The 21,754-nt window shown below is 42.8% G+C and overlaps 2 protein-coding genes across 5 annotated transcripts in view; one reads left to right on the top strand and one right to left on the bottom strand.

The window, feature by feature from the left end:
* Positions 1-12,924, top strand: part of TCP11 (t-complex 11) — a 76,235-nt gene extending 63,311 nt beyond the window's left edge. For both annotated transcript variants that reach the window (XM_054980727.1, XM_054980728.1), the window contains exons 6-10: positions 8,629-8,780; positions 10,017-10,231; positions 10,382-10,563; positions 11,349-11,512; positions 12,487-12,924. In XM_054980727.1, coding sequence (XP_054836702.1) covers positions 8,629-8,780; positions 10,017-10,231; positions 10,382-10,563; positions 11,349-11,512; positions 12,487-12,716 — 943 coding nt within the window. In that variant the 3' untranslated portion in view covers positions 12,717-12,924. The remainder of the gene's footprint in view (positions 1-8,628; positions 8,781-10,016; positions 10,232-10,381; positions 10,564-11,348; positions 11,513-12,486) is intronic.
* Positions 12,925-13,001: 77 nt separating this feature from the next.
* Positions 13,002-21,754, bottom strand: part of ANKS1A (ankyrin repeat and sterile alpha motif domain containing 1A) — a 196,130-nt gene continuing 187,377 nt past the window's right edge. For 2 of the 3 annotated variants that reach the window (XM_054979581.1, XM_054979583.1), the window contains 2 exons: positions 20,338-20,508; positions 13,002-17,853 (listed from right to left, as the gene is read on the bottom strand). In XM_054979581.1, the coding sequence (XP_054835556.1) occupies positions 17,734-17,853; positions 20,338-20,508 (291 nt within the window). In that variant the 3' untranslated portion in view covers positions 13,002-17,733. The remainder of the gene's footprint in view (positions 17,854-20,337; positions 20,509-21,754) is intronic. The other variant, XM_054979582.1, reaches the window with a different exon arrangement.

Here is a 21,754-nt window from a genome sequence, read left to right as displayed (position 1 = left end):
CAAATTCGCATTTCTCGAGCTTGGCATACAACCCATGCTGTCTAAGTCTCTCCAATACAGAACACACATGCTCCCCATGCCTGGCAGGGTTGCGGGAGTAAATCAGAATGTCATCCAGGTACACGATGACATAGTGGTCGAGGAGGTCCCGGAACACGTCGTTGATGAAACGCTGGAAGACCGCTGGCGCGTTACATAGGCCAAAGGGCATTACCAGGTACTCGAACTGGCCGTAACGAGTCCCAAAAGCTGTCTTCCATTCATCCCCTGACCGTATCCGGATGAGGTTATATGCTCCCCGCAGGTCTAGTTTAGTGAACCGAGTTGCTCCTCGGAGCCGCTCTAAGAGGTCAGGGATCAGAGGTAGTGGGTAGCGGTCTCTGACTGTAATCTGGTTAAGGGCCCGGTAATCGTTGCATAACCGCAAGTCCCCTCCCTTCTTTTTGACAAACAGGACTGGTGCAGATGTTGGAGAGGCTGATGGTCGGATAAACCCCCGCGCTAGGTTTTTTGCCAAAAAGTCCTTGAGGGCCACTCGTTCTGGCTCCGACAACGAGTACAGGCGTCCGCTGGGGAGGGGTTTATCAGGAATCAGGTTGATGGCACAATCGTAGGGTCTGTGCGGAGGTAGTTGATCAGCCCCCTTCTCCTCGAACACGTCCGCGAACTCTGCATAGCGGGGCGGCAGCAGGGATCCCTGGACCTTGGCATCTGCGCTGGCGAGCAGCTTCGGGAGGGGATCCGGCTTCCTGGTCGGGAACTGGACGACTTGGCGCTTCCAGTCGATGAGCGGGTTGCTGCCCACGAGCCAGGTCAGCCCCAGCACCACCGAGAAGTGCGGCATGCAGACTACATCGAACTGGACGCGGTCCCGGTGGCCTTCCACAACTACCTCCACCAGCTCAGTCTCGTGGGTTACTGGACCGGATTTCAGTAGCCGCCCGTCGATGGCCTCCACTAGGGCAGCAACGGGTTTTTCGTGCAACGGGATGTGGTGCTGATGGGCAAACTGCCGGTCCATGAAACTCCGGGAAGCGCCGGAGTCGACCATGGCGCGGGTCTCCACGCGCCGCCCGTCTGGCAACTGGATTTCTAGGTGGAGGAGGAGGTGTCACCCTCCAACGTCAAGGGCCCCATTGGTGTAAACCTCTCGCCCCGGTCCACGTGGGTCCGCGAGCCGGGGCCGGTCTTTTGCGGCACCTTCTGGGTGGCGCTTTTCCGGGCAGGCGTTGGCATAGTGGCCGGCCCCGCCACAGTACAAGCACAGCCCCTGGGTGCGTCGCCTTGCTTTCTCTGCGGCCGTAAGACGGGGTCGGGCGCCGCCCAGCTGCATGGGCTCCTCCCCTTCCGCCCCCTTAGGAGCAGTGGGGGCGGAGGAGGGGCCTGCAGGCACCGGCCGGGGCACCCTTCCCCGCCAGGACCCTTCACTGCGGGCCTGTCTCCGGGCTTCCAGGCGCAGGTCAATGCGCTGGCACAGCACAACAAGGTTTTGAAGGGAACTGGGGCGTTCTGTTCGGGCTAGCTCATCTGCAACCTCATCAGACAAGCCCTCTATGAACTGGTCCTGCAGCGCTGCCTCGTTCCACGCAAGGTCCTGAGCCAGTAACTGGAATTCCGTCGCGTAGGTGGCCACGGACCCCCGTCCCTGACGAAGCCGTCGGATGCGCCGGTTGGCGCTCTCAGCCTTAACGGGGTTGGCGAAAGTTTGCTGGAGCCGCTCCACAAACCCAGTGTAGTCTTGCAGCAGCGGCGATGATTCCAGGAGCAGAGGGGTAGACCATTTGGCCGCCTGGCCTTCCAAGAGACTCAGAATGAAGCCCACCTTGGTCTTATCATCAGGAAAGTCTCGGGGGCGCAGGCTGATGTACAGCTGGCACTGGGCTAGGAAGACAGGAAACTCCTCCACATTGCCCGCGAACTTTTCTGGTGGACTCACCGGGCACCTGGGCGTGGCCGGCGGCGGCACTGCCGCAGCTTGCTGCTGAAGCTGTTGCTGAAGCTGAGCCACAGCATTGCTCAGTTGGGTTACCGTCTGCTGCAGCGTCTGGTTCTGAGCTACAAGTGCAGCAGCTGTGGCTGCATCCATGCTGCCAGTAGCTGCTGAGTTGTGGGTGGAAGCAACGTGTCGCGCACAGGGCTGGGCACAGCAGGCAGGAGGCTCACTGGTACTGCAGGGCTGAACACAGCAGGCAGGAGTTCAGTATTGCAAGACAGCAAACCAGGGTCCAGGAGTCAGGCCAGGTGCCAGGGTCAGGCTATCAGTCAGGGAGTGAGAGAGCGGCAGGCAGAAGAGAAGTCAATAGGCAGGTCAAGGTCAAGTCCAAACAAGCAGTAGAGCAAGGTACACGAACGTCCAGGTAGCGCGGAGTGGCGAGCTGAGTTGCTTCCACGCTTGGTCTTCTCAGCGTCTTCCTTTATTGCTGTTCTAATGAGGGCCAGCTGTTGCCTCTCCCTCGAACAGCTCTGCCCGGCGTTGTGCTATTAGCCGGCTACTCCTCCGCCTTTCCAGAAACGCTGCCTTATCTCTAAGTTTCCTCCTTTCAGCTGGCCCCAGAGGCTCGGATTTCGCTCTAGCCCTGGGGGAGTCTTTGTCTCTTACAGCCTCTGTGGAGGTTTCTGGCTGTTCCTCGTCCCTGACAGTCTCTGCAGAAGCTCCAGGCTGTTCCTGCTGAATTCCCTCTGGAGCAGCAGCAGTAGTTTCTGACTGCTCCTCCTCTCCCATAGCTTCTGCAGGGGCTTCCGACTCCAGAGGAGATTCTGCTGGCCCTTCCTGCTCATCCTCTGAGGAGGACTCTGAGGCAGTAGGTAAGGTGGCCAGTCGGGGCTGGGGCTGACTCATGACAGTACCTGACTTTGCTCTTGGACTCTGGACTCACTCCTGGCGTTATCTCGTGCTCTTACCACTGGTTTGACCTGGCTTTTGCTCTTGGAACTCCCCTCAGACTCTGGTATTAAGGTTTGGACTTGAACCACCCTGCTTGGACTGGCCCAGCCCGTGACAGATTGGTTCCACCAAACTTCCCGGCATGGACGTGGCAACGCCCACCCCGGGGAGCCTGGCACTGCTGCAGGACCAGGTACTGCAACTAACTCAAGCACTGGTGACTCTGCAGCACCAGATTGCTGCACCTGCTCCACCTCTGCCTGTAAAGTGCCCAGTGAAGCCTCCTGACAGCTTTGAGGGTGATGTGGAAGAATTCCCAGCATTTCTCACCCAATGCCAGCTATGTATTGAACTCCAGGCCAGAGACTTCCCCACAGATAAAGTCAAAGTCTGCTTCATCCTCAGCCTGTTAAAGGGGCAGGCAGCAAGATGGGCCACACCCTTGTTACTGGCCAAATCCCCTCTGCTGGGGGATTTTCCAAGCTTTGTGGCTCATATCATTGCTGCCTTTGCTAATCCCCTGAAAGCCATCAAAGCTAACCAGAGGATCCGTGCCCTCACTGAGGGGGATGGGACTGTAGCCCAATATACCACCGAATCTCAGTTACTGGCGCAGGACTTGAACTGGAATGAAGCGGCCCTGGTTGACCAGTACCTGGAAGGGCTGTCTGATGAAGTGTTGGATGAAGTGGCCCGATCCAAACGACCAGGAGAACTGCAAGCACTCATTCTTCTATGTCTCCGCATAGATGGACGGCTGGAGAGCCGGAGACAAGCACGTGCGCTAAGGCATCCACCTCCACCCCGGTCCTTGCCTGAAAAGCTGGCTGAGCCCACGCCAGTGGGCGTACCTTGTAACCGCTTGCCCCCAGAGGAAAAGGAGAGGCGCCGAAACCACAACCTCTGCTGGTATTGTGGTGGGGTGGGCCATTATGCCAATGGCTGCCCTGCCAAAAGAAGGACCCTAGCCATTAAGCCTGGAGCCGGCGCACCCTAAACCACTTGTGGGAACAGCCAATGCCTCCGGTGACCCCCCAGAACCATTCCTTGTGCCAGTAAAGTTGTGCCTATGGACGTTGGCTATTCGTGTATGCCATGACAGACTCAGGGGCCTCCCGCTGATTCATGGATGCCAAGTTCGCTGCACAACACTAGATTCCCTTGCGGGCAAAGAAGAGTCCCACTGTTGTTGAGGCCATCGATGGGCGGCCCCTGCGTTCTGGGCCAGTGGTTGAGGAAACCCAGGACCTCCTGTTGCAGATCCAGAGGCACCAGGAGCGGCTCTGTTTTGATGTGGTGGGCATCCCCCAGTTTCTGCTGGTTTTGGACTTTCCTGGCTCTGCCGCCATGATCCGGTTGTTCGGTGGGGCCAGTTAGACCTTCGTTTCCGGCAACCATGCCCACATGAAAATCCGTACCCAAGGCCTATGGTGGCCGCTGCACTTTCTTGTCTGCTCGCCACCAGGTTCACACAAGAATTGATTTTATTCTGGCCTGGTGTAAAATTTATCGAAACCTTACCTCCTCTAATATAGGCAGTAAAATTTGGTCGGATCACGCATGGGTGGAAAGTCAACTAGATTTGGCAGAAAAAACGAGACATGAATCACATTGGCTGTTAAATAAATCCCTTTTATTGAATCCAACTATCCACAAAGAAATAGAGAAAATGCTTGTGAATTATTTTAAAGAAAACGTTGCAGTCTCTCAGGCAACAATTTGGGACGCCATGAAGGAAGTGGCTAGAGGGAAGATAATTTCTTTAGCTTCATTCTATAAGAAAGAAAGAGAAAAATTTAGATTAGACATCATAAATAAAATCCAAGTATTAGAATACAAACACAAAAAATACAATAGTAAAAAGGCTTATAAACTATTATTGCTAGAACGGAAAAAGCTTGAAATGCTGGAGTCTTCCAATATAAAAAAGAATTTACTTTTTTTGAAACAGAAATACTGGCACAGCAATTCTAAGACACTGCATTTGCTTGCTTGGAAGGTTAAAAGAAAAGCCTCCTCTCAACAAATTCATCTAATCAAAAAAAGCAACAAGGCTTATACTTCCAACAATAGAGAAATTTTGGAAGTATTCCATATTTTTACTGTAATCTTTATAAAACCATAAATCCCCTTCCATCAGAAATGGACAATTTTCTAGCTTCCTGCATTTCTTTAAAGCAACTCACTATAGTACATAGGGAATTTTTAGACTCCCCCATTTCCACTAAAGAAATCACAGGGATCATTAAAAAGCTCAAACTTAATAAAACCCCAGGCAGGGATGGTTTCCCTGCAGAATTTTATAAAAGTTTTAAGCACATTCTAGTGGAACCATTGAGACTGACCTGCAACACAGTTCTTTCACAGGGTATCTTTCCCCAGTCCTGGTATGAAGCTTCGGTCATTGTGATTCCCAAAAAAGGGAAAGATGCCACCTTGCCAGCATCCTATCGTCCAATTTCCCTGTTAAATCAGGATGCAAAAATCTTTACAGCAATACTAGCCAATAGATTGAACAAAATTGTAAACCAGTATGTCCACCCTGACCAAACTGGCTTCATCCCGAATAGAAACATCACAGATAATGTCCGTAAGTCTCTTAATATTATCAACTACTGTAATACTAACCAAACTGAGGCACTGTTATTGGCATTGGACGCGGAAAAGGCTTTTGACAGCTTAGAAACTAATTTTCTTTTGAAACTCCTGTCAAAAATGGGTTTTGGCCCATCCTTTATACGCTCAATCAATTTGCTTTACGCCAACCCTGCAGCTCAACTGAAAATAAATGGAATGATATCAAAGAGCATCAAGCTAACTAGAGGGACCCAGCAAGGATGTCCCCTCTCCCCATTATTGTTTGCCCTCTCTATCGAACCATTGGTAGAAACCATAAGACAAACATCTGAGATGGCAGGTGTTAGAATCAAAAACCACGAATACAAAGTCTCCCTCTTTGTGGATGACATGGTTCTCTATATTGTTAACCCACTCACCTCATTAACTCCCCTGGAAAATATCTTGTATAAATTTGGGCAACTATCAGGCCTCAAAATTAATAAATCCAAGTCTGAAATTTACCCTATTAATCTAACCCCAGCCATACGTTCACATATAGCTTCTACTTTTGAATACCACTGGATTTGTAATAACTGGGACTATTTAGGTATCATGATTCCCTTAAATTTAGCCAATATAAAAGATTCTAATTTTAAACCCCTGGAGGTAAGGGTTAAAAATAAGTTTAAGGATTGGGACAAGTTAAATTTGTCCTGGGCTGAAAAAATACTGCTAGTCAAATCCATGATTTTACCTCTTTTCTTATTTAACTTTCGTATGCTGCCTATTCATCTCACAGATCAAGATATCCAGTCATGGCAAAGTCTCATAAATAAATTTATCTGGGCTTACAAATGCCCTAGAATTAACTTCTCAACCATGAAACGTGCCTCCAAGAGAGGTGGATTGGCTATACCTGATTTAAAACATTATTACATGGCTGCTCAATTAGCGAATATAGTGCTTTTGTTAAATCCTACAGAAAATTTAGACTAGAGCTATGCTGAAACAACACACATTTCCCCACATGACATAAAAGATATAATCTGGACAGATCATAAAAGCAGACCAGTTCAAACATTTAATAATCCTTTTCTAAAATCTACTCTAATAACTTGGGACAGGGTAAGGCAGTATCTAGCCCCCACTCCTTCTCCATTATCATCCTTCCTGGACCAATTTTGGTTTCCACCTGGAAAGGATTTAATCTCATTCCAGAAATGGAAGATACTTAAGAAAAGTAGAATTATGGATACAACCAAACAAGGGGCCATCCTAAGTAAAGGGCAAATTGAAAAAGATGCAGCTGATACCTTGCCATGGTACCAATACTTACAACTGTCACACTTTATAAGCAGCCAATCAATTGCAAATGTTTTAAAACGTGAGCTAACAGACTTTGAGTTCCTGCTAAGACAAACATCATCTCAACGTAAGGGACTTATAGCAAGAATTTATTCCATTTTAAACCTAAAAAATGAACATCCACCCTTAAAATACCAAATGAAATGGAATAGGGATTGCAAGAACATACTAACGGACAACCAATGGGCCCTGATTTGGTCAGGCAGACACCTAAAAACTAAAGCAATCAATATAAAAATGTCATCTTTTAAAATAATGTCGAGATGGTACGTGACACCTAGTTCCCTCCATCACCTTAATCCTACTATAGCCCCTCTTTGTTGGAAGCAATGCGGCTAAATTGGAGATTATATTCATCTCTGGTGGACGTGCCCTAAAATCCAGTCATTCTGGGACTTAATCTTGAGGTCTGTTACAGAGATCACAGGCTATGATGTACCTAAAAATCCTGAGACAATCCTGCTGGGTCTCTGGGAAGACCCAACAGTACCAACAATCAGGAGAAACTTAATACTCGTTATTAGCTGCAGCGAAAATGCTTCTTGCGTTATACTGGAAACAAGACAGACTTCCAAAATTGCAGCAGTGGTACCAGAAAGTGTGGGATATCTTCACCATGAAGAAAATAGTGGATTATCTTCACTCTACTGATAATCCACAGCATCATTCAACGTTCTTTACACAATGGATGCCTTTTTTGAACCATCTTCATGCTACCAATCAACTGCCGAATGCAGATATGAACACTTTCAGCTTTTTGGCAATATTATGAGTCTTCTCTAGTATTGTACCTTCTCTAACAATAATGTACTTTTCAGTGATAGCTGATCTCTTATTGATTGTTCCAAGGTTCACTGGTTATGTTTTTTGAATGTTATGTGTAAATTTTTGTTTAAATTATGTATTCCAGAAAATCAGAAAATAAAAAGTTCAAAAAAAAAACATTGTCCAAGTTAGGCTTGGACAATAAGTTGACCTCACCTGTAGCCCGGATAACACTTTAGACAGATCCAAATAACAACTGGGAACTTCTAAGCTAAAAAATAATGTAATGATCCTACATGAAATTCTAAGGGGAAATGGACTTGATATATGGAGAGAGCTTCACAGTTCTGAAATGGATTGTACCTTTTACTCCCCAGTACACAAACACATACCAGAATAAATCTTCTAACAGTGTCTCCCTTCTTAGCTTCCTGAATTTTAGGCAGCAAGATATGGTTGGACCATGACTAGGTAACCCTTTTTGAGGGCTGGGAAAGTGAATGAAGACAAAAGATCTGATTGGCGATTAAATAGTATGTTTTTATTAAATGAGCAAGTCACAAAAACAATTCAATCAAAATTACAGGCTATTGTAAATTTAATGCAAATTGTGGTTTTCTGTTTGAATTAGTATGGGACGGGAACCACCTTCAGGGTGGTTCTTAGAGGGCAATTCATTTGCCTCAAAACAAACTGCAAAAAGCAAAGAGAGAAAGAAAGAAACAATGTGTCATGGCTACTCATCTAAGACACTAGATTTCAGTATCTGTCTCCTTCATTAACAAGTAAATTTCTTCAAAGGTAAACTATGTGGATTCAGTCCACTATTGCTTTTCTGTATCAGGGACAAAGTAATATAGAATCTCTTTAGTAGACTTTCTACATTAAAGAGATACTCTTGGGTAGATAACGGAATTAAATTTATATGATATGGCAGCATATGACAATGTTGCAGATTTCTTTAAAATTATTCATTTAATAACTAGATGAATCTTTAGAGGTAGAAATGGTGCTGTAGTTGAACTGGTGTCTCTTGTTTATATTTTCTGTGACAGAGAGATCTTTCGAATTCTGGACCTAATGAAAATGGACATGGTAAATTTTACCATACAAGTCCTCCGACCTCATCTTCAAGAGCATTCTGTCCAGTATGAGAGGAAAAAATTCCGGGAGCTCCTGAACAAACTACCAAGTGCATTTATTGAAGGTGACTGTTAACAAATTCTTTTATGTTGAGGTAGTTAACTGTGATCACAATCAAATCTTCCATGTACATTTCATGCTAAATATGCACAAATGCAAAAAAGGAAACAGTGAATTTCAGATAAGCCAGTTTACTCAGGTGAGCCTAATCTCGTCAGATCTCAGAAGCTAAGCCGAATTGGCCCTAGTTATTAGTAATTGGATGGGAGACCTCCAGTGAAGACCAGGGTTGCAGAGGCAGGTAATGGCAAACCACCTCTGTTAGTCTCTTGCTATGAAAACCCCACCAGAGGTTGCCATAACTCTACTGACATGAGGGCACTCTCCACCACATAATTGAATAGTTGCTGGGAACTGGGACTCTTCTCTGCTTCTAGTGCTATTACTGATACAATATGATTATTTTATTATTATTTTACTTGCTTTATTTACACCCAGCCTTTCTTCACAATGGGGACCCAAAGTGGCTCACATTGTTCTTTCCTCCATTTTATCCCCACAATAACACTGTGAGGTAGGTTAGGTTGAGTATGTGTGTGACTGGCCCAAGGTCACCCAGCATTCTTCCATGGCAGAGCAGGGATTAGTTGTTAATTGTTGTCTGCCTCATTCCTCACACTGTAGTTCAAATGTATACATAGTGGTGTGAATGCCAAACCACAGTTTGCAGGACTGAGAGCATCCTATAGGTTCACGTGCTGCTCCCTCCTGTTCTTGTACCTCCTCTCCCCTATTTTTGCACTTCTGGACATTATTAATATAACTGTGTTGACATTTTCATTAAGCTAGAGGAAAAATACAGTTTGAAATTATAATCAGAAACTGGTTTGTGCTAATTATAGTTAGTGAAGACATCTCAGAAGATGCAATAGTAACCATAGTTAGCTCCCAGACTTTAAAGGGGGGGAAATTGGGAAAAGATGGAGGGACAACCCTTAGTTTAAGGGTTAAAAAAATCAAGGGAGCTAAACTACCAGTATCAAAAAGTGTCAGTATTAATAGAGCATCTTTTTAGTAATCTTTAAAAGTTGTACAGATTCCGTGCAGCTGATGCTGTGCTGGTGTATATCCAGTGAGCTCAACTCTCCTCTCTTCTTACATAAAGCATTTTTCACCACCCTTCTGTTGCTTGCTTGGCTGTTGAGGATACAAGTAAAGGCAAGAAAGAGCAACTGATACAGACTGACATACTTACCATGTTCTTTTGTCAAATCTCCCTTTTACCACTATTGTACTTCAGGTAGCCTGGCTTGTACAGCTGAGTGGCTGCGCACAGCAGCAGCTAAAGTATCATCTGATTCGCTACCCTCTTCATCCAGCTCTGAAACCAGTGGATCATCTGTTCCACCATGTGAAGTGGCTGCTGGAGAAGTTTCTATCTGTAGTCCTACTGCTGTGCTAAACCAAGCATACATGGATTTGCTGCACTGGGAGCCAGGAAAAGACTATCCTGAAGTAAGAGGGTAACATGCATATTAATACTCAAGAACAGCTATGTTACACTTTCAAAGGGACTCAGCATACTAATTTGCAGTTTTGCTCAGGCAACTTGAGAACAGGCACTTATGCTAGAAATTTGTTTTGAGATTGTGCTTTCTATTATAGACTATGTTGATGGATAAAGACCGTTTACATACACTTCAGATGCAAGTGAATCAACTAGCCATTATTGCGGCAGTCGTACTAGTGAGCAGTAACATGACTGGAAATGTGTCAAGCTCACCGGGGTGTGTTGATAGACTGAAATGGGTAACAAAAGCCCTCATAGAAGGACTTCCCAGCACAAGGTAAGTTATTTTAACTATATTGATTTATGAAGGAGACTCTCACCTCAGTCTCCTGAGGATGCTTATTTTTCCTTCAGCTGAAAGGCTGTGATTCTCTTACAAAATACAAGCCATGGGAGGCAAACTGGCAGGATTAGAGTTATTCTATAACATCCATCTTAATGCTGTTTGTGAACAGGCAGTCATTCTTATTAGTTCCTCTAGTATGGGGCACACACCCAGGTTAACATTTCTGGATAAATCATGACTTTAGCACTCTGATCTGAATAGCCCAGGTGAGTCTGATCTCATCAGAGCTTAGAAGTTAAGCAGGGTCATCCTTGGTTAGTAATTGGATGGGAGACCTCCTATGAAGACCAGGGTTGCAGAGGCAGGAAATGGCAAACCACCTCTGTTAGTCTCTTGCCATTAAAACCCTACCAGGGATTGCCATAAGTCTGCTATGATTTGAGGGCACTCTCTACCACTACATGACTTTAGCAGCCGCTAATTACATGTTGTCACCATGCAAGAGGTAGAGAGAGAAGTGGAATAGGAGAGCAACTTCTGCAGAAATAGAGTCAACAGCACATAAAGCACATCCCTCAAGCAAGAAAGGGTAAAGAATAGCACAGGCTAATTTCTAGCTGCTGTAATCCAAGAACAAACACCACTTTTTATCCTGTGTTTACAAGTCAATTTTGTGAAATGACAGCAAGTTCTTTGCTGCTATGGTTATGAAAAACTGTCCCCACATAAATTTCAAGCAGCAGCCACTGACAATGCTACATCTGTTTACGGCGTAGGTTAGAAGATGCTTTACTGGACATCAGCAATCAAATACATCAGGAAGTGAATAGCATTCTCCTGCAGCTGGGATACCCTGCTCTCAGCAATGACAAGGCTGCTTCACTTAAAGGCCAAATTATGAGCATTGCAGATAAGGACAATGTGGTACGAATGGTAATTGGTGAGTTATGAAAATGGATTCTTGCATATCTGATGTGATTTTATACTTGTATGCCATGAAGGCTGGTTTATTCAAGCATGGATTTCAGTTCCAGGTTGTGACTCATATAATGCTGTGTATGTCTTTGCATTGTTATACATCTGGATTTCAGTTTTCACAAAATGAGACAAAAAATGCAAATTGGAAAGGAAATACTAGTCTTTTCAATCTTCTTATAAGTCGAGATGGCTTCCTCTGGAACAGCAGAGGATGCACTGTTCAAGTTATATACAACCTGCAGAAGCTGAAAAATAAAATGGGCTAAAATGTGTATTTTCTGCTCTTCTTAATAAATTAAGCCCCAATGCTGCAGACAAGTCCTACAAGCATTCTAATTCAGTGGTGGGGGAGGGGAGAGGCCTGCCTTCCGCTACAGTTATGTAGTTGCTTATTAGACGACACTTTCTGGCAAATCTGTATGCTATAACACTGAGGACCACATGGATCTGTGTCAGGCTACACAGGTGTGCATATTTGAAGGAGAAAGCAGGAAACTGCAAACAAACCTAAACAAATATGCTGTTTTTTTAAGCTAGTGACTATCAAACTCATCCCATCTTGTATTATAACTCAGCTGCCAATCACTAGTTTTTGTTGAATTTTAAATTGGTCCAGAGTACACATAGCTTTGGATCTGTTTCCACCATTATGGTTGGTGTTAATATATAAAATACATGTAAATTCAGTAGGTAAGCCAAAACAAGTTAACCTTGACTTGCTTTCAAGCTTTAAAAGCCAATGTGATTAGATTATGTATTGTGACAGCAGTATTATTCTTCAGTTCTATGTCACTACATTTCTGTAATGGTTGTGCAATACCATCCTCTTATTCTGAGAGTGGTTTTATTCTTAAATTTATAATCTAACATTAGGAAACCCTAATGAGTCAATTACAGGAACCAACCTTATTTCTGTATCTGTTTTAATTCCTACAGAGCAACGGATTCAAACTTTTCTTAGTCATTGTGTGTCTCCGGGTGGCCAGAACTCTAAGAATCTCCCCCAAGGTCTTGTTCCTATTCAGGAAGAACTGCTGGAAGTTGGCCAGAGATTTGGCAGTTTGACTCACCACAACAGACAGGTTTTTGGTCCCTACTACTCAGAAATACTGAAAAAACTTCTGCTTCCAGAGGGGAAGAATGGAGGAGGGATAGAGACCTACTAACCATCTCAAACGAGACAGAGCATGTGGCAGTAGGGAGAAGGGAGAAAGACTGGCAATTGTTTAGACTGTGCTTTGGTTCAAAGTCCAGTGTAATCAGCTAAGCAGCTGCCCTGCTCTGTGCAGTGGTATCCAAAGCACTCGTACAGCTGGACTGTTGAAGCTGCTGAATTAATCAACTGACAATGCCAGATTTCGCCACAATAAACCTTTAAACAGCTCCAAGGTTTATGTTGTGTTTTTAGACCAGCTGGCACGTTACGTCAACTTGGAAGGGTAAAACAAGTATTAAATGATACAAACATTTATTTAAGGCAGTCCGAGATGGTTTCAGTGAAAGGTATTTACAAGCATACTTAAGACTGTAGCCTTCTCGTGATACACAGCACACTTAATACTCATACCACAGCAACAAAAACAGATGTGTGTCTAATTTTATTAATTTAGTCTGTTCTAAGTTGTACAATTATGAAAAACAAAACAACAAAACGACTGCTGGAAGCCCAGGAATATTTACAGTCTCGCCTTGTTGTAGTGAGGTCAGTCTATGTTGTTGCACAGATTGGTTATGTTTGGTACCACAAACTGGAAAGAGTAACAATTTTTATATACAGGAAATAAAAAGGAAATAGTTCAAGTATCAAAATACAAAGACAGATTAAATAACAATTTATTACAAAATCAGTCCCACTGCCATACATCACAATTAGCAAAAAAGTGTCCACATTGTAAACCAAACTGCCTGTTACTGAGAATCTGTCTGTCCCTTCAGGGACAAGCACAGCAAAAAGTCCTGTTGATAGACATTCATACTGATCATGCAAAAGAGGACTGAGTGGAGAAGTGAAGTACTACTACCCAACCCATTTTAGTTTCAGTGTAGAAGTTATTCAAAAAGGTGACATACTATCAAATATCTGGTCTGTAAGAGCTGCAAGCAGGCCAGCACAGCTCACCATTCGAAGCTGCTTTAAATTGTAATTTGGAATGTATCTCATTCAAACAGGCTTTCCTCAAACTCAGCACTTTGAAATCTGGAGACTGGTTTTTATGACCAGAACAGAATTAGAGGATTATAGAAATTTAGGTCTACTGAAGATGACATCTTTGTAAAAAGGGAAAGTTACGGAGGAACACTGGCAAAAGGAACATAGATGGTGCTAGGAACAGTGATAGCATTTTCATTGAGGAGTCGGACCTTAAAACATTTCATTGCCAGGAATTCAGGGCATTTTTCTCAGTGTGTGGCAAATCCCTGTGAAGAGGCAAAAGTCTCAAATACTGTACAAGCATCCAGTTGCTTTGGAGCCTGGGGATAACAAATTTTAAGGACAAGCCAATTCCACAGTGCTTTAACTACCTAAACAATAGGCACCATCATAGATATTGCTAAGTTCATATGTACTCTGAGACACCTAATCACTGGAAGAAACAAGTAGAAAGCTTTCACCATCTATTTCTACAACCAACTATCCTCTAATGCTATCTCTTCTCCAAAGAAAACAGTTCAGTTTGCATTCTCTCAGAACAGGCTTATCAATATAACAGTTTTTATATTAACACCTGCATATTACCCACATGTGGATTTAAAATGAATGCCATGTTCCCAAAATTCATCTACAGATTATTTTCAGATCCAGACCTTTTGAGTTGTCATTTGGTTCTTTGCATTTTCATCAACTGGAATAACACTAAATTACATCTTAAAGATACAGCAGTAATTGAAGTTGAAGCAAGCCATTAACACAGTAGTAGGATACCACAACCCATCATCAATCTATTTGCACTTCCTCATCTTTCCAAATAGGCCAAAGAAAGATGCATTCATCACAGCCAAAATCAGTGTTAGAGACTGTGAAGTTGCAGGAAGCATAATAAGCACAGCTTCCATATGAATCAGAAATCAACTGTTTCAGCACAATGCCCAAAATCTCTCCATTTTTATATTCTGAAATTGTTATAAATTTACTTAAATAATGTACTATGAAAAGTGCTAATCAGTGAATAAACCTTAAAAATCCCAACCCTCCAGGGCTCAAACATAGTTTTAAAACATGGTAGTTGAATGAGATGCAAGGAGTCATAGTCCAGTTATTCAATGAAGTATGTATGTGGGAGAAAAACTGTTATCTTCACCAGAAAAGAACTATTACCATGCTACCTTTCTTTGCAGTGAAAGCAGGCCATGTACCTGGATTTTGCAAGATTACATACCGTTGGATTTCATTAAGACAATCTATTTCCCACTTAGTAAGCTTATGAAGTGTGCAAATCATCTTCTAGTTACTAGTACCTTTACATTAAATATATAATTGCAAAGACTTGGGAATCTGTCTACTGCTTACCCAAATGCATGATTTTAAATGATTTTGGCTTCTCAGCCTGTTTTGAATGGCAAAGCATATCCTGTACTTTCTTCTAGTAAAGATTCTCCATCCCCATCAATGCAACACACTACAGTGAAAATGTGAATTTCACAGTATCACTGCTTGTAAAAAAAATGAGTATGTTTCAAGCTAGAACATATGGCATCAGTCTTTTGACCTCAGAAGTCTCTGTTCTCTTGCTAGAAATGCATACTGCTTTTTGTTTTGTCACTGGAATTCCTTTTCACTCAACTCTGGAAGCCCTTAATGAGTAGCCAAGGACACATCCCAGAGCCAGGGGCTGATCTTCATACCGCCAGGATTTCATTGCTTCTTAGTGCTCTGTCCCTTTACTACATTTCCTTGGTGGAACGCAGATGTCTGTAGTTCAGCTTGGCAGAAGCAAACAGAATGGGTACAATATTAATGGAAATACAAATAGGGAACGAGTGATTTAATTTATGTCAAACAACTGAAAGATGCTTATGATGATGGACAACTTAAAGCCACAGCTTTGGGTTACAGCCATATGGAAGAGGCTGTCTGTTCATAATCAACTGCTTTGATATCCTGGATAATTCACCATTAAAAGGCATGTGCACTGTTACTTGGTTTTTAGAAGAACCAAGCACCTTCAGATGTTATTTATTGAGAGCTGCAGGATGTCTGATTAACAGCCACCAATGCCGGCAGTGGAGAGTTATGTTCTTCAAGAGAGGGAAACAATTGTTTGTTTTGTAATTTTCTTAAGAGTTCAAATATCAAATATGACAGCACATGGCAAAGAACAGATAGATGTATCTTGAGATTACCTCTCAAACAATTTTGAATGTGTTTCATTTTTATTTAAACCACAAAGACTAATAGCCAAATTTATTACAGCAAGTAGAAAAGAGGGAAGAGCAGCTCTTGTGTTTGCATGTTAGCTACCTTTGATTCTTATCCAAAGATAGCTCCCAATTTGGAACAGGTGGTTACAGCACCTTGCATTTGCTTGTCTCACAGAAGAGAGATAAGAAACAAGCATGTTTACAGAAAGTACTTAAGAAATACACAAATCTGTAAAAAGGCAAGGAAAATCTATAAAAGCCTCAGAGGTGCTGGCTACAAGGAATCATAATGTTCTATCATCCCTTCTCTGGTGTCACAGAGCAAGATCCAAATTTAGGAAGAAATGTGTATGTAACAAAGGAACTTAGATGTTCAGCCTTGTTATAAACCTGTTTTCTGTGCAAAATGAAATGAGAGCTAAGAATCACAAGAGAATGAGGTCACGTTGGAAGGACAGTGAGGGGAGAGTGGAATTGTGAAGGAAGCTACTCCTGGAAATTATAACAGGAACAACAGGCAAGTGTCAAGCCCCACTTAATCCACTGTGATGACATTTGAGAGCCTTATCCAGTACGGTAACTAGTATATTGTTTTAGCTCCATTACTATATCAAAACCCACTGGTTTGAGGGGAAAAGTTTGGTCTTAATACAGAAGCCAACCTTCCTTTACAGTAAAGCTTGTATTTGAATGGTGAGAAGCCAAACACAACACACTCTGACCTGTCTGTAAAAAGAAAGGGTTAAACGCTTGGGAACCTCCAGGGTACTCAGAATGTCGCATTTAGCAGACTGTAGAGAAATAAGATCAACATGAGGCTTTGGAGATGAATGTTTTCTTCCAAAGGGAAAATCTGTTCTATAGGAATAATATTCTTTCTACCACCACCATCCCTGCACCTTGTACATTTTAGTTAGATTCCTAGATAGACTTCTGTGCACAGTTTAGAATTTGAGACCTGTGCCTTTGAAAGTTTTAATATATTCAAAATCCAAAGAACGATATTCAAAATAACCTGTAAGCAGAATGGTTGGCATAAACAGAAATTTCTAGCGGCAAATCCTATCATGACAACAGCAACAAGCAGGTACCCTGTATATTTACTGGACAGCTGAAAATATTCCTGTAGGGCACTATCTATACCAGGCCCAACTCCTAGGAAAGAGAGAAAGAAAACGGAAGCAGTCACACTGCCTAGTAGGCTTGTATATTACACCATGCAATGAGGTTTCCAGGGGCAGCAGACTGTGAGCAGGATCCATGCTAGGAAATCTGGTAAGCAAGAGGTTTGCAAGCAGTATCACAGTGGTTAGCGTCTTCTAAGATGACAGGTAAAAGAACGCTACTTGGAACAGTTCGTGGCCATGGCTCAGTATGGAGGTATAAATCTAGATGAGACAGCACGTACCTATTGGAGACCAAACTTCTAGAACAGTCCAAGAATAAGAATGCTAAATAGAAAAGGCCTGTGGGGTGTTATTTCACCCCAGAAATTCACAGTGTCAAAATGAAGAGAAAGTCAACAAACATCTGATGTTTTCCCAAATCCATATATTCGACTCCCATTGGCTTTGTTTCTCCCACCTCACAGACATCTTAAATAGGCGGCTCTTTCAATGAGTTACCCTTGTTTCTGATTTAGGAGAATTCACAGTGTTCAGTAGAAATCAGATACAAAAAACTGTTTAGTTTATGGTATCCTAGTGCTGCCGTCCCTGATGGTGCCAAACCTATTGCCAGCAATGGGAGGATGGAGGGGTTTAGAAGAGCAGACAGATCAGACTGCAAAGGCACGGTTAGACAGGATGGATGCAGGATTGCTTTTCAGAAGATAGTAGTCTCATACTTAGTGCTGAGGGTCCTCTTGGAATCCTGCTTGGGTTCTACAACCCAGGACACACTAGCATGAGATTGAGAGTCTTGGTCCACTTCAGATGACTCCAGCTAGAAAACAATGAAAAGAAAGAACATGTGAGGCAAGTTACTCAATTTTGAAAATCTGAAGGCAGAACAGGAGATGCTTAAAAGCTCTGTTTAGTAACTGGGACACTTTGGGGAAGGGGATAACCAGACCAGGTTTTTAAAAGCCTTGAGTACCAAAGTAAAGGACAAGCATATGTGCAGCAATGTGCATTTAAAATGCTATCATTAATACTAAGACCAGTCTTTCATAGCAAGGAAACAAAACTGAAAGATATGAATAATTAATTTTCTTTAAGCATTCACAAACATGGATACACTTAATTGTATTGCTGGAATTCACTGAAAGGAGTGAATCAGGTATACACGAAAACATGAAGCTGCCTTATACTTAGTGAGGTGATAGTACATCAAGGTCAGGACTGACTGGCAGTTGCTCTCCATACCCAGTCTTCTGAAATATAGTAAGCAACTTACACTTAGATTTGTGTCATCTAAATAATAGAACTATTCTCTCTGAGCATGAGTGATTTTAACAGGGTAAAACAGTACATTTTCCATTAGAACAACATTTTAATACTGATGAGAAATATTACCAGCTTGTCTTCAAAACTGTGAGGGGAAAAAATGTGAGGGGAAACTCAATGAATCAATTTACTAGCAGACTCAAAACAGAAGGAAACATGATGTGTAGCAAAGAATGGGGAAACACAGAAAGAAATAGGGAGGTTTTGACGGAGAATTGCTTTGATTATAAGCAAGTTTTGATCATAACCAGAAACACATGACTACAAGAAGGGTAAAGACCTTAGCTCCTTGACTAACAGACTGCAGCGGCAGATAGGAGGGACGGTGTGTAGTACAGGTGTGACAATAACAACAGCGACTATCAGGAGGGAGCGGCACCTGAGGCACAGGAGCAAGCAAAACACAGACAGAAGGAAACATTAAAGGAGAGCAACAGCTATTAGATAACAATGTGGACCACCATGCTATTGCCAGATCAAGGAGGACACTTAATGGGGTTCAGGCAGTTGAAACAAAATTATTCCATCTGTCATTGCTGATGTGCTTGGAAAAATAGGGCACTGTCATTTTATAATTCTCTACTGAACATGGAACAACAGATTATAAATAATGGGTTCCAGTTACTGGTACCAACAAAGGAAGCCAAAATACTTCTTGCAATTCAAGTGTTATATTTGTTTTATGAGAGAAGGGGAATATAGCCTAAAGGGCTCTCAAAAAACAAAAACTCTGGAAGAAAAACAGCTTTAAAGCACAACAGTCCCCATGAATTCCGATGGAGAGGATTTTTTTAACAACTGTAGATCTCAGTCCCTAGATCTGAGATAGGAACATGGATTTTTGTAGCAAATGTCTCACTACGGGGAGAATGAAACAAACATGCCATTCAGTGGAAGGTAAACATTACATTCTTTCAGTACCACCTGGTATGAATGTTCCCCATTAGATCATAGTGTGGAATAATTTGCCTGTGATTGAGTGGCTCTGGCCCACAATCATTTTCTGATTAGTACATTCTGAGAATAATGTTTCCAACTCCCCCAGTTTTGTTCTTCAAGTTTACCAGCATCAAAATACAATTCAATTTATTATTTATTAACTTCACTTATACCTCACTCTTCTTCCCAGTGGGGACCCAAAGCAGCTTACATTATTTTCCCCTCTTCTCACAACAACAATCCTGTGAGAAGATCAAGAGAATGAGACTGGCCCAAGATCACCTAGCAAGCTTCTATGGCAGAGTGGGGATTCAAACCTGACTCTCCCAGATCCTAGTTTGACATTAACTGTTACATTCCACTAGCTCTCTGATATTAATCAGTGTTACAGATGTCACAGAAAAGAGCCTGTGAATGACCCAAAGAATCTATATGCTATATGCTAGAATAAAATGGACTCAGAAAATTATGGTCAATTTAACATCCATGGATGAAAACTCTGTGCTTTGTTACTACACCCTTCTAGCACACTATATGTGAATATCACTTACCAGTGAAGGTGTTGGCTTCTCCTATATAAAAGCAGTGATAATGACCTAATTAAACTGTGGATTTCTATATGATCAAGGTATTCTTCCATATGTAGAAAAATATTACTGGGTAAATTATTGCCCCACTCCCTGTAAAACCAATGCCTGGTACAGGAGTCATGGAATGCTGACAGCAGTTGAAGGTTAGTAACAAGCAGGAAGATTTATCCTGCTCAGACTTTAGAGCAGTCACAGAATCCTAGAACGAGAGATTGTGTGAATGGGGTTTCCAAATAGTTTATCTTGTGATGCCTTGCAGTCCCCAGGTGTAACTGCTGAATTCCAAGTCCCTAAATAATCTGCAATCCCTTCTGTTGCCTCACAGGTGCTTGATGGACTATTACGTCTCATCTACCTTTCTTACCTGAAGTGACTATAAAGTCTGCACAAATTATAAGAATAGTTCTGATTCATCAGAAATTAGAGGGCTAACATTTTTACAATATACATACTGTTGATTTCCTCATGCTGGCTCGAGGCTTAGGCACCGGTTTTGAAGATTTTGTTTCTACCATTTCAGATGTCAAAGCACCTGTAGGTTTTGATTTTTGAGCTTGGAGGGCCAGCTGGTAGGCTACTTCAAATGCTTGACCCAATGTCAGAATGATTTCATATGTCAGATTCTTGAGAGAAGAAACAAAAGGCATACATTATTTCAAATTCCAGAAGACATGTTTGTTAGTCAGCTCTAACAAAAATACAGAACAATCTGTGGCATCTTTTAGATTGCAATCCTAAGTAGGTGTACTTAGAATTCTACTCAGGAAAAGATGCTTTGGATTGCACTGTTACTATAGTTTATTTTTGCAATGGTTTAAGGTTAAATAGAATATTTCTCAGCCCCATGTGTTTACATGCAAAAAATGTAACTCCTAAATGACAGGAACAAAACTACTTGTAATATACGCACCCTACCTACCACATTTGGGCTATGAATTTATGTACATTTTGTCAAACTATGGAATCCCTGTTATCTAGAGTTCGTCTCCCCCTTCTGCAAGAAGCACAGTTTCTTGGTTTCAAAAGGTTTATTAAAAGACTAGGCTCTGACACAAGTATCCATATTCCAAGGCCTAGAAAGGATCTTGGCTGAACACAGTCATTGTCGAGAATGAAAAAAGAAAGTGTAACATGTGGTACATCTAATCCTTCACTCCCAGCCTCCCCCACATCTTCCGTAGCGATGAGAACTTTGCTGTGGAAAGGCTCGGCCCATCAAGGTCTTTGGCTGTAGAAACAGATAAGAGTATTCTCTCCCATGGAAAGCGCAGTCAAAATAAGACTTGGACCTGGAGGGAGAGAAAGGCTAACGACTACAGTATTAAACATGGTGTAACTCTGACCAAGGAACCACAGAACATATTAGATCCTGACATTCTGCCCCACTTAAGACCCCTCCTCTCACCCTTCTGGCCCCGCCTTTTCTGGGTACCTAGAATGAAACTTAGCAAGGAGCCTTGGGGCTCTGACCTGAGAAGCCTCCACCCACTCTCTGAACTCCTCCTCAAAGTCTTTCCACCTAACTAGGTAAAAGAGTTTATGATGTTTGCGTTTTGAGTCCAAAATCTCTTTTATTTCATAGTGTACTTGGCCATCAATAAGAGTTGGATGGGGTATCAGTTGCTCAGGATGCCATTCATCTGGGGGTGGTGCTTTTTTCAGTAGGCTGATGTGAAACGTGGGGTGTACATGGCGTAGATTCTTCGGGAGTTCGAGTTCTGCTGTCACACCATTCATGACTTTTTTGATTTCAAAGGGGCCAACCGAAGCTGTTTAGCATTAAGCCTTCGGGGGGTGCACAAAGCTTCTAAGTTTTTGTGGTCCGTCCATACCTCGAACTGATGGTGTGCCCCCTTCAGCCAGTGCCAC

This window comes from Eublepharis macularius, chromosome 5 (genome assembly GCF_028583425.1).
Source record: "Eublepharis macularius isolate TG4126 chromosome 5, MPM_Emac_v1.0, whole genome shotgun sequence".
Taxonomy (NCBI): Eukaryota; Metazoa; Chordata; class Lepidosauria; order Squamata; family Eublepharidae; genus Eublepharis; species Eublepharis macularius.
The sequence above is the reverse complement of the archived record's forward strand: the minus strand, read 5'-3'. Positions and strand labels throughout refer to the sequence as shown.